Consider the following 13023-nt stretch of genomic DNA (forward strand, 5'->3'; position numbering starts at 1 on the left):
AGTAGCTGGGATTACAGATATGCACCACCATGCCCAGCTAATTTTTACACTTTTAGTAGAGATGGGGTTTCACCATGTTGGCCAGGCTGGTCTCAAACTCCTGACCTTAAGCGATCCTCCCACCTCAGCCTCCCAAAGTGCTGGGATTACAGGCATGAGCCACTATGCCCAGCCGGTACTTTTAAGAATTTATTGAGTTAATGCTTAAGATTTCTACAAACTAACCCAGCTATATACTGTCTCTCTTTGAAAGGAGTTAAGTTTTCCATCCCTCTTTCATGCCACCTGGACAGAGGTACTACAGTAACTGGTTAAAATAACAGACTATGGAATCAGAACACCTCAATTCCAATCCCAGCTCCGCCACTTTCCAGTGGTGCAACATTGGCAACTTAGTTAAGTACGGTGGGCTTCAGTTTGTAACATGGGAAGAAAATGTCAAGATCCTGGAGTCCCTGGAAAGCCCACAGAACAGGCCCAGCATACAGCAAACCCTCAGGAGTACTATGACGTCGATACATGAGAACTTCAGCCCTTGGCAAGGTTCTCACAGTTTACTTATTTCGACTGATTCAACTGTCAGTAACCCATTTCATGCATCATCACAAATTTGGCAACTGCTCCAGCTTTCAGAAGCCCAGGTCCCAAAGGCCTGCAAGCTCTCCACAGCCAAGAAAGGCAGTTTGGAATGTGAAAGGCACAGGGGCAGTGAGGGAGTCATCCACGCCTTACGCTGCACACTTCCAGAATGGGTACATTTTCCTATGCCAAGGACATATTCATGCATTGCTTGGGCAAATTAAAAAGCACTTTTTTTCATGTAAAAGAAACATCCATGATTGAGTACTCAACAACAGTATCACCAACTATTATGCCCTGAAGGAAGGTCTCTGGAAGACAGAGATCAAAATCCAAGTATTCTGGTCTGTTTTGTTATTTTAAACATCATCTGAATAAGTTTGGTTGTCTGATTTTATAGACTGTAGAAATTGACAACTGCACGTTAGAAGAGAGGAGGGACAATACTGTGTGGTTGAAAAGAATGCTGAATTTGAAACCAGACAGACAGAGCTGGGCTGCTCACTAACCATGTAAGTTTAACTACTTGGAACCTTCTTTCTTCATCTGTAAAATGGGTATAATTGAACCAACTTTATAAGCATGTTTTGAGGATTAAATGAGATTACGTATATAAAGCACTCAGATCTATGCCAAAAGCATAAAGCACATTCTGAAAACAGCAATGAAAATTATGCTCAACCATACGAAACTGCTGTTTCTCTAAGTCAAAAACAGTTGAAGAGAGTCAAACTGACAGACAGGCTGGGCAGGCAGATGCTCTTGTGGAGTAGTGAGGATCTGGGAGTGTGGGGTGCCCGGGGCAGGGCCTGAGGGCAGGGGAGCAGGTATTTACTGATGAGTGTGGTGTATTTCAACGTTTAGAAAAATGGCTCAGCTCTACCATCAGCGCACAGTCCATGAGTCCATGCTGACTAAAGCAAAGACAAAGCCCAGGGGAAACGTTTGCTTTTCAATTGTCATGAGAATTCAAAGTGTGAGAAACCACAGCTATGGAGCAAGTGGCCAAGGAATCCCACACACCTTAAATATCACTGAGGGCATGGTGTGCTATGGAGGGAATAACCAGTGCTCAGAACAATGACCCCAGAGTTTCTTCACTCAAGATTAAATTAATCTTCCATTTAAGATGACAATGTAGAATACATTTCAGGGTGAAAAAATCCTCAATTTCATAAAAGTTCAACTTTGTAACAAAGTGTTAGCGGGAGAAAGGATGACATAGAACAGACAAACAGAAGCACAGCAGCAGCTGCCAGTGGCCGGGGGAGGAGGGAGTGGCTACCTAACGGGTCCAGAGCTTCCGTTTGGGATGATATAAAGTTGTGGAACTAGACAGTGGAGATGCATGTTCAACACTGTGAATGTACTTAATCCCACTGAAGTGTGTACTTTAAAATGGTAACAGAACAAAATTTTATGTTATGTGTATTTTACCACAATTTTTTAAAGCACACACCAAAAAAACAGACAATATTTGAGTGCTTTCTATACTAAGCCCTCTATGTATACTATGTACCAAAAATGCTGTGAAGTAAATATTATTATTATTGTTTCTTTTCTTAGAGTCTCATTCTGTTACTCAGGCTGGAGTGCAGTAGTGTGATCACAGCTCACTGCAGCTTTGAAATCCTGAGCTCAAGCGATCCTCCCATCTCAGCCTCCCAAGTAGCCGGGAACACAGGCATGTGCCACCATGCCTCGCTAATTTTGTTTTACCTTTTTTTTTTTTGAGATGGAGTTTTGCTCTGTCACCCAGGCTGGAGTGCAATGGCATGATCTCGACTCACTGCAACCTTTGCCTCCCAGGTTCAAGTGATTCTCCTGCCTCAGCCTCTAATTAGCGGGGATTACAGGCACCCGCCACCAAGCCTGGCTAGTTTTTTGTATTTTTAGTAGAGACGGGGTTTCACCATGTTGCCCAGGCTGGTCTCGAACTCCTGACCTCAGATGAGCCACCCACCTCAGCCTCCCAAAGTGCTGGGATTACAAGGTATGAGCTACCACACCTGGTCTTTTTAACTTTTTTTGAAGACATGGGGTCTCCTATGTTGCCCAGGCTGGTCTTGAACTCCTGGCCTCAAGTAATCCTCCCACCTCAGCCTTCCAAAGTGCTGGGATTACAGATGTGAGCCACCGTGCCAGGCTGAGGTAAATATTATTATCCTCATTTTACAGGAAGAAACTGTACCTCATGAAACAAGGCAATGTAGTTTCCCCAAATTGCACACAACCAGTAAGCAGCGAGGCCAGGATTTGAACACCAGCTGACAGAGCTCCAGGGCTGGGTCTCTGCAACGCTTAGACCAACTCATGCTTAGAAAACTCACTCATGTGAAACTTGCATAGCTCAATAATGCTGGCAGCTGAGGTGTTAGAAAGCTTAGGTGAAGTCAGTAAGAGAGTCTACGTAAATCTTGACTCTTGGAAGCAGGTTTTTAATAAAGGATAGGAATACTGAATTATTTTGGAACACTAAAAGGTCCACACCTTCATTTTTCATGATGTAGTGGACGATTTGCCCAACAGTGTCACTGTTTTCATTCATACTGTCGTTCAATTCTGAAAGAGAAAAGAGGAGGGGAGAACAGGTTACAACTGGTCACCAGCATCAAGTCAATCAGTCTTAGAACCCAAGACCTCACTGAACAGTTTCCAGGAGCCTCAAGAGATCACCCAAGGTGCTACGATTCTAGGCTTTCTCCCTCCAGCTCCAAACTTCCTCATGCATAACAAGCATAAAGAGAAAGTACCAGAGCTGTCCGTCTATCTCTTCTGAAGTTCAAATGCTCACTCACTTTCCAGACAATAATTTGAAAATGCATTTGTACCAGTCCTCATTATTATTTCTCTCTCATCATTTCCTTAAAGCCTTAGGAGAAATGGGAAGAAGAAAGCTCATTTAAAAAGAAAAAATTCTCCTTGGATTTTATTTTAATTGTAGACTTACTATATCAATTTACAATATTAATTTCCTTTTTAAATTGGATCATAATTCATCCATGTTCATCAGACTGTCCTATCCTCTGAAATACACTTTCAAATTACCTGCATTCAGGGCTTGGTTATTTGTCCACAAACTCAGTTTACTTTGGGGACTCTGTACCAGGAGTGTACATGATATCTTTGGGAAAAAAAGCAAACCACTCTGGAACCAATCTGCAAAATCTGTTTCAATAAGACAAGGAGAACAAGGGAGGGTTGAAACACTCCATCCTAGTTCACAGAGAATACATCAAGGTGTGCAATGTCCTACTCATTTACAAGGAAAATGTCTTCTCCATCCAAAGGTCAGCTTTCCCCCACGTGAACATGCATGTTTGGTTAGACAGCTCAGAAGCTGGCCGCTAAGCCAACCTACAGAGCATCTGGGAAGGAGGAGAGGGGGAGGCTCCACTTGCTGTTGACAAACACTTGGCTTCGGTTTGCTCACAGGCTCATACATGACTCATCACGCAATCCTAATCCTTCTCAGCCTCAAAGGTCAGTGGGGGTGGGAAAAACCAACAGTCCAGCAAGCTGGCAAGGAACGAGGAACCTCCCCCCAGCCAGCCCTGCTTTGCCCGAAGGGCAACCTACTTCAGTGTCACCTTTCTCCATAAACTGCCCTTAGTGGGGCCGAAAGGAATAGGGGGAGTCACCTACTACCTCTCAAGGCCCAAGTCAGGAAACATCCCTAAAGATGATGGGAAAGAAACATCAGCGGAGAAAACAGGATTTCGTCTCCCAGGTTTTTCTAAACACTACCTTATGGCTCCACGTTAGGAGCAAAAGATGAGACAGCCTGAAGTTAGTACTAAGGCACCAGTTCTTGCCATACCTTTTTCTGCACTGTACACATGATCGTTTACTTAATGAACACGAATTCCAATCACAAATATTTAAGATAGAACTCCCCCAGCAAAAGCAACATCACAAACATGGTGAGACCTATTTTAATTTTTCCTTCACTCTTATTCAAATCTGATTCCATAATAATAGTAAGGATTAATATTTAATGAGTGGTCATATATTCCAAACACCAAATGCATCTTTCCTCTAAATTTCACAGAAACCCCAAAAGGTGAGGACTGTTTTCCTCATTGAAATTAAATTAAAATGTCAAATGAATAAGATTAAATTAATTAAAAATACATTTAAGTAAAATTATACAGAGCAGACTCAGAGTACACAATAACTTGTCTAAGGCCACTGGGCAAGAATGGGTGCCCTGTCTGGCAGGTCAGATATTCAGTAAAGAAAGCAAGTTTTCAAACTAGGTATAATTACTGCGCATCTGCACTTACGCTACACTGCACCACCTGCCACTAAAATGGATCATTCTGCCTCAGAGAGATGGAAAGCATATATCACTGATTTCATATTTTAAAACTGTCTCCTCACCCCCAATAAAAAGAACCCTGGTTATTTACCTATCTTTTCAACCTTTTCTTCTTCGATATCTTGCTCTGCTTCTGTCGTACAACGATAGCCTTTCTTCTTAAGCAGGTGGCAAATGAGGACGCCGAAGAGACCCATGATAAAGAACACAGGGACAAGCGCATATGCAATATATTCTGGGTGTCCATTCCCAGTATCGTTGCTGGGCGACGGGGTCGTCTCTGTTCTGGAGTGCAACGTGCGGCTGCTCCCATTGTCTACAGAAAGAAACATGCATGCTGCATTAGGTATCTGTCCAGGGCAAGAAAACCCTAATGACTATCAGGTAATGTTCAGAGTAAATCAGGGTCTGCTCCCAAAACCACAGGCCATGGAGACTGGTGGGTCTGGCTGCGGAGGCACAAGATAGCCCAGGTCTGGGCTCAAACAGTCTGAGTTTAACTCTGTTACTCATGAACCGGGTCCCACGCTGGGTCATTTTTTAAAAAACCCTTTGAAGACAGCTGCTTCTTCATTGTGGAATGAGTATACAGGGTTGTAGTGAAGGGTCCAGCACAGAACAAACACATAAACATTACATGTAACATTACAAACATTACATAAACATTACATTACATTATAGCACGGTTCTTAGTGATTAAGAGAACGGCCTCAGGACACTCAAGTTAATGCCTAGCTCCACCATTTAGCAGCTCTGTGACAATGGACAAGAACTTAATTAACCTCTTGATGCTTTGCTTTCTTATGAAATGGGCATACTAATACTACTTACCCACCCTTCTAGGATTGTTATGAAGATGAAATAAATTATTACATGTAAACTAGCAATCAACATTGCAAATAGTCACCCACATGCCAGACACCGTTCTAGGCACTTGTGATGCAAGCACATCACACTGAGCAAAACAGGCAGAGATCGTTGTCCTCATGCAGCTTACATTCTAGGAGGACTGAGTAAACTAGCAGATCTAGAGTATGAAGAGAGGGAAAAGTCAGGGATAGCATCAAGATCTTGGCCCGGGGCACAAACATAAAAATGGAAGTGAGTGCACTTGTTTATCTGTTCACTAATCCCCATAAACACTGAACACATGCCAGTTATGTGACAAGCACCACACTAGGTGGGAACTGGACAGAGTGATGAACAACGTAACGCAGCCCCTGCCATCTTGAGGCTTGTAGGATGGCATCAGAAATAGCCATTAAACAAGTATGCATGGGCCGATCGTGACAGATTGTGAGAAATGCTGTGGAAGGAACACACGGGGCACTAGAAGAGAAAAGAAGAGTGAGGATCTATTTTATGACTTCAAGAATAGGGAAGCTGTGAAGTGGGTATCTTTTGGAGAAAAGGGGAAGTTGTTGCCTTTAGACATGTCAAAGTATCATATGAATATATATATGAGAGGCAGTTTGATATCTTAGCCTGCAGGGGTGCCACATGGACTCCGGAAAGCAGTGAGCCTGGAGCACACAATTACACCATGTGGCCAATTGAGACAGCAGGAAGAACACACTGGGCTGGGCACGGTGGCTCACACCTGTAATCACAGCACCTTGGGAGGCTGAGAGGGGGGCAAATCACTTGAGATCAGGAGTTCGAGACCAGCCTGGGCAACATGGTGAAACCCCATCTCCACTAAAAATGCAAAAATTAGCTGGGCATTGTGGTACACAACTGTAGTTCCAGCTACTTGGAAGGCTGAGGTGAGAGGATCGCTTGAGCCTGGGAGGCAGAGGTTGCAGTGAGCCGAGATTGCACCACCGCACTTCAGCCTGGGTGACAGAGCAAGGCGTCTCAAAATAAATAAATAAATAAATAAAATTAAAAATTATTAAAAAGTTAGCCTTATATATGTTCCCGTCACACAGTAAGCACTATAAATGTGTTAGCTACCACTATTAGTATTTAGGCTGGGCACAGTGGCTCATGCCTGTAATCCCAACACTTTGGGAGGCCAAGGCAGGCAGATCACTTGACGCCAGAGTTCAGGAAGAATACACTGTGTAGCAAAAGAATCAGCAGAGCGCCATGCCATGGAAAAATGAGGAAAGAAGTACAAAATGAAGGTGGGGGAGTCAGGTAGATGAGAACCAAAGAAAACTGCCGGGTTTGACTGAAACGAAGCTTCAGTATTTAGAATATCCTGACTGTGAAGGGATAAAATGAGCTTTTCTTCATCAAGGGAGGTTCACACACATTGCTCAAGAAACCCAGAAATTGGAAAGCTAGAGACATTTAAACATAAGCTTTCTCAAGAGAAGTTTGGTGAGAAAAGAATCCGTATTGTAAGTGAGAGCGGCAGGAGGCAGCCAAATGCCCAGGCAGACAGGGGCGGGTCCCTGGTGAAACCCCACCTCCATGCTGAAGACAGTTTAAAGCCTGAAAGCCAAGTTACAAGTTAAATCCTCCGACCAGATGGAGGACTTTTCTTCCCATTTGGTGCACTCTCCTCACAAACCAATCAGCACGCACCCCCCATTCTGAGTCCATAAAAGGCCCCAGACCCAGTCACACGGGAGGAACTTCAAGTAGGGGAACCATTCCCCAGAACCCCACATTGCCTCTCTGCTGAAAGCCGTTTTCATTCCTCAACGAAATTCTTCTCTGCCCTCCTCACCCTTCAATGTGTCGTGTATCCTCGTTCTTCTTGGGTGAACTACAAGAGCTTGGGAACTGCTGGAAACGGGTACAAGCTATACCAAAGGCGAGAGCTGAAGCACTCCAGCCAAGCGAGGCCTGGGCAGGGCTTCGCCAGCTGGGAGGTCCCCAGTTTACAAAGTGACCCCAGTTACAAACTCCTGCATCATAATGGGAACAAATACCTGGTATGAAATGAGCACAGTTCATCACAGCAGCAAACAATATCAAACAGAAGTTGATTTGCAAACCAGAGGCCACAGAACAAAGGCTACCTCTCTTTCACATGGAAATATCCATTATCTTTGAACATGAAAGGAAATAATTGGTTTCTTAGGTTTGTAAGAGGTTGCATTCATTACTTTATCAGACAACCTCCAGAATTTGAAATAGCCTGTGTTTTCTGATTTCTCCCTGAAGAATCAATATAATAAATAAATCCCTAAATATATGCAATATACCATCTAAGTTAGGGTTTAACCTCATGGCTTATTTTCAATAAAAACCAGAAACACTTATTTAACTCCTTTTATGGTCCTAAAACAATAAGTTTTCTTTATTAATTCCTTTATATAACACATATTCCATGCAACAAGAATAGGTGAAGTAAGCAGCACGCTGAGATCAAGGAGCTTTCCTCAGAATCACCGTCTGTTTCAATATGGGGGTGATAATAAATGCTTTTTGGGGAGACAATGGGAAACCGATGAAAGCAGAGGGGCTCAGAATTGGAGTCAAACACCTCCTTCTGACTCAGGTGATTGAGAAAGTGTCTTTAAGGGAGGAGACCACCCCTCATATTGTCTTATGCCCAGTTTCTGCCTTCAAAGAAAGAAGTAAAAACTAAAAGGCAGAAATGAAATCCACAGGCAGACAGCCGGGCGCCGCACCCTGGGCCTGGTAGTTAAAGATCGACCCCTGACCTAATCGGTTCTGTTATCTATAGATTACAGACATTGTACAGAAATGCACTGTGAAAATTCCTATCTTGTTTTGTTCTGATCTAATTACCGGTGCATGCAGCCCCCCCCCCCCCGCCCCCGTCACGTACCCCCTGCTTGCTCAATCAGTCACCACCCTCTCACACGCACCCCCTTAGAGTTGTGAGCCCTTAAAAGGGACAGGAGTTGAAAAGGGGCAGGAATTGCTCACTTGGGGAGCTCGGCTCTTGAGACAGAAGTCTTGCCGAGGCCCCTGGCCAAATAAACCCCTTCCTTCTTTATTTCGGTGTCTGAGGAGTTTTGTCTGCGACTCGTCCTGTTACATCTTCATGGTGAATTTGACATGCGGCAAACCCTTACAAACACTACGTATCTACAGAGCTCTGTGACTTACAAACGTGTCATTCACTTAATTTCATAATTATCGTGCCATGAAAAAACTGAAGATATGAATCTAAATTAGCGAAGCATACAAATTATAGGGAGATGCAATATAGCACGTGTTCGGCCTCTGAGCCAAAGCTAAGCCATCATATCCCCCGTGACCTGCACATACATGGCCGGTTCCTGCCTTAACTAATGACATTCCACCACAAAAGAAGTGAAAATGGCCTGTTCCTGCCTTAACTGATGACATTACCTTATGAAATTCCTTTTCCTGGCTCATCCTGGCTCAAAAGCTCCCCCACTGAGCACCTTGCGACCCCTACCCCTGCCCGCCAGAGAACAACCCCCTTTGACTAATTTTCCTTCACCTACCAAATCCTACAAAACAGCCCCACCTCTATCTCCCTTCGCGGCCTCTCTTTTCAGACTCAGCCCGCCTGCACCCAGGTGATTAAAAAGCTTTATTGCTCACACAAAGCCTGTTTGGTGGTCTCTTCACACGGAGCGCATGACAGTACTCAGATTAAAAGCTCAGACCTGGCAGAAATAACAGACAAGTTATCTGGCCACATACTAGACATGTCATCTTAGGCGAGAAATTTTAACTGTTCTGTACTCTGTTTCCTCTCATAAAAAGGATCAAAATCAATGTGACTAATCTGTGATAATTTTAAAGGATGGCCCTGTGAAATAAAAATCTAATCTCGGACCCCAGTTTACTATGCCAAAAGAAAAAAATTAAGCTGAAAGCTGAGTCATTCAAGAAACTGCCTTTCCTTTTGTTCTTAGGCAGATAGCTACCGATAAAAGGTTAAGCATCTGCACAGGCAGCTAGCTACTCCATGCTCACCTTATCTTAGGTAAAGTGTTGACTGACTGACATAATTGACTATCACCCTGCTCGCTCATTTTCCCTTGCAGCAGGTAGATTCAGTAATGTGGCCATCTGCTCCCTCTTTCCTCTTTAAGTATTGAAACCCTCAAAATCTTCTTTGGAAAATGCCATGAACCACAGATTGTTCCTGTGGATTTGAGATCCTTTTCTCTGGGCATGTCCTTAACCTTTGCAAAATAAACTTCTAAATTGATTGAGACCTGTCTCAGATACTTTTTGGTTTCCAGCTTCAAAATTATTTGATACTGCTTCTCCTGAGAGGTGAGGTCTGTATCTCCTTCCCTCACATTTATACTCTTCTCTCCCTGACCCACAGAATGTGTTGGGAGTGATGCATTATCACTTTGCAGCCTCAGGCAACAAGAAACTGACAACTTCCACTTTCTGTTTCTTGGGGCACTTGCTCCTGGAACCCAGTCACCATGCTGTGAGGAAGCCTAAGCTTCCCTGCGGAGAGAAAATAGCAGGCATCAACTTATCAGCCAGTAATAGCCATAATAAAAGTAGATCCTATAGTCCCAACTGATGCTGCATGGGGCAAAGATGAGCTGTCTCTGATGAACCCTGCCCAAATTGTATAACAGATCCTTAAACACAAGAAATGATTGCTGTTTTCAGCCGCTAAGCTTTGGGGTTGTTTGTTATACAGCAGAAGTAACTGGAAGCCTGCTGCATGGTGTCATTGTGAAGATTAAACAATATTAATAGGTAAAGCATTCAGAAGAGTGTCTACAAAAAAGTGGGCACTGCATTTTAGTCATAATCATAAAAGACCTGCATTATTTAGTAAGATAGCTGCTAGCCACACGTAGCTATTTAAATGTAAATTTAAGCCAAATGAATTTAAATAAAGTTAAAAATTCAGTTCCTCAGTTGCATGAGCCACACTTCAAGTGCCCAGTGGCCATGTGTGGCTAACTGCTACCATACTGGACAGGCCAGATAAAGAACACTTCCACCATCCCAGAAAGATTTTTTGGACAGCGCTGTTGAGCATTACAAAGAATAGCCAACAAGAAAGATGCAGGGTGGAAAATATATTGTGATCTACCTTAACAATCCAATGAAAAATAGCTTTTAAATGACAAAGTGACTATTCATACATAATGTCTAAAACATTTATAAACTTCAGCAGGTGTCAGGCCTCTGAGCCAAAGCTAAGCCATCATATCCCCTGTGACCTGCGCGTACACATCCAGATGGCCGGTTCCTGCCGTAACTGATGACATTACCTTGTGAAATTCCTTTTCCTGGCTCATCCTGGCTCGAAAGCTCCCCCACTGAGCACCCTGTGACCCCCTACCCCTGCCCGCCAGAGAACGACCCCCTTTGACTGTAATTTTCCTTTACCTACCAAATCCTATAAAACGGCCCCACCTCATCTCCCTTCGCGGACTCTCTTTTCAGACTCAGCCCGCCTGCACCCAGGTGAAAAAAACAGCCTTGTTGCTCACATAAAGCCTGTTTGGTGGTCTCTTCACACGGACACACATGACAGTAGGTTTAATTTTCCTTCAATTTACACTAATAATTTGCTGAGAAACACTGTATCCCTCCTCCTCCTTCACCCCTAGCTGAATCATGTCTGAATCACGAACAAATTATTTAGCCCAAATAGCAAAGGTTGTTGCATTATTTATAAAAGTCAAAAAACAGCAACACCTGCATATTTGCAATGAGATAATAAGAACATATCTAAGTCACTGTGTTTCATTTGATGAAATAATATCCACTATTTAAAGATCTACGAAATTTTTTGTGAAGATATGGGAAAACACTATGACCCAATGTTGAATTTCAAAAGCTGGACTCAAAATCTTACATGCACTATGATCCAACTTGTTTTTTTAAAAAAGAAAAATACATGACGATATAAAGCCAAAACCAAAATACTAAGTGATTCTGGGTGCTAAAATAACGATATTAATTTAATTTTATCTTTATACTTTCGTGTAACTTTCTAAAATGAGTATGTATTACTTTTGTACCAAGATGGTAGACACTTTAAAAAGTATGTAGAGCAGAGGCTGTCAGTCATTTGAGAGTCACAGACCCCTTTGTGAGGTCTGAGGGATGCTAGGTTTCCTATTTCAAAATTTTGCCTCTCGGTTCTGTGAGTTCTTGAACCCAAATTAATATAAGGGCAAGTGATGTAATAAGAACGACGTCCAAGTTTCTGCTTGAGCAACATAGTGGACATGGTCCCATTCATTGTGATGGGAAATATCTGAAAATAAAACAAGTTTGCTTGGTGTTATGATTTGAATTTTGTCACCCCCTCCTAAATTTATATGTTGAACTCCTAATCCCCAATACCTCAGAATGTGTTTGGAGATAGGAACTTTACATAGGTCATCTAGTTAAAATGAAGTCATTGGGATGGACCCTAGTCCCATATGATTGGTATCCTTCTGAAAAGGGGAAATGTGGAGACAGACACAGGGAAAACACTGTGTGAAGAAAAAGGCAGAGATCTGGATGATGCTTCTTTTACAAGCCAAGGGACACCAAAGATTGCCAGCAAATCACCAGAACCCAGGAGAGAGGCATGAAACAGATTCTCTCATAGCCCTCAGAAGGAGGCAACCTTGCTGACACATTCCTCTTGGACTTCTCTGTTGTTGAAGCCACCCTGTCTGTGGCACTTTGTTAGGCAGCTCAAGCAAACGAATTCACTTGGCCTCTCAAGGACATCACAGTTCAGTTTTGAATATGCAGAGATAGAGGTAAGCAGGGGACATCCAGATGGAAATACACATTGAGCAACTGGATCTGCTCCACTCAGAAGCTCAGGAAGAACAGCCAGAGCTCCACTTTAGGACAGAGAGGAAGGAGTTTCCAGAAGAGGTAAGTAGTCAGCTGGATCCAATGCTGTAAGAGAGTGCAACTAAAATACAAAGGAAAATGGTGCCACTAGTATGTTAGAGAGTATTAAGGCTTCTCAGAAGGTTAAAAATATAACTACTATGTGATCTAGAAATCCCACTTCTGGGTACATATCCAAAAAAAGAATTGAAATCAGGATCTTAAGGAGATACCTGCACTCCCATGTTCTCTGCAGCATTAGTTACAAAAGCCAAGATGTGGAAGCCACCAAAATGCCCATCGATAGACAAAGGGATAAAGAAATTGTGGCAGGCCGGGCGCGGTGGCTCAAGCCTGTAATCCCAGCACTTTGGGAGGCCGAGACGGGCGGATCA

The 13023-nt window shown here is 43.2% G+C and overlaps 1 protein-coding gene across 1 annotated transcript in view; it reads right to left on the bottom strand.

The window, feature by feature from the left end:
• Window positions 1–13023, bottom strand: part of RELL1 (RELT-like 1) — a 74582-nt gene that overhangs the window by 52504 nt on the left and 9055 nt on the right. Inside the window, exons 2-3 of the mRNA XM_011983512.1 lie at window positions 4992–5216; window positions 3070–3141 (exon numbers count right to left, since the gene is read on the bottom strand). Coding sequence (XP_011838902.1) covers window positions 3070–3141; window positions 4992–5216 — 297 coding nt within the window. The remainder of the gene's footprint in view (window positions 1–3069; window positions 3142–4991; window positions 5217–13023) is intronic.

Source organism: Mandrillus leucophaeus, unplaced genomic scaffold (assembly GCF_000951045.1).
Source record: "Mandrillus leucophaeus isolate KB7577 unplaced genomic scaffold, Mleu.le_1.0 Scaffold251, whole genome shotgun sequence".
NCBI classification, from domain to species: Eukaryota; Metazoa; Chordata; class Mammalia; order Primates; family Cercopithecidae; genus Mandrillus; species Mandrillus leucophaeus.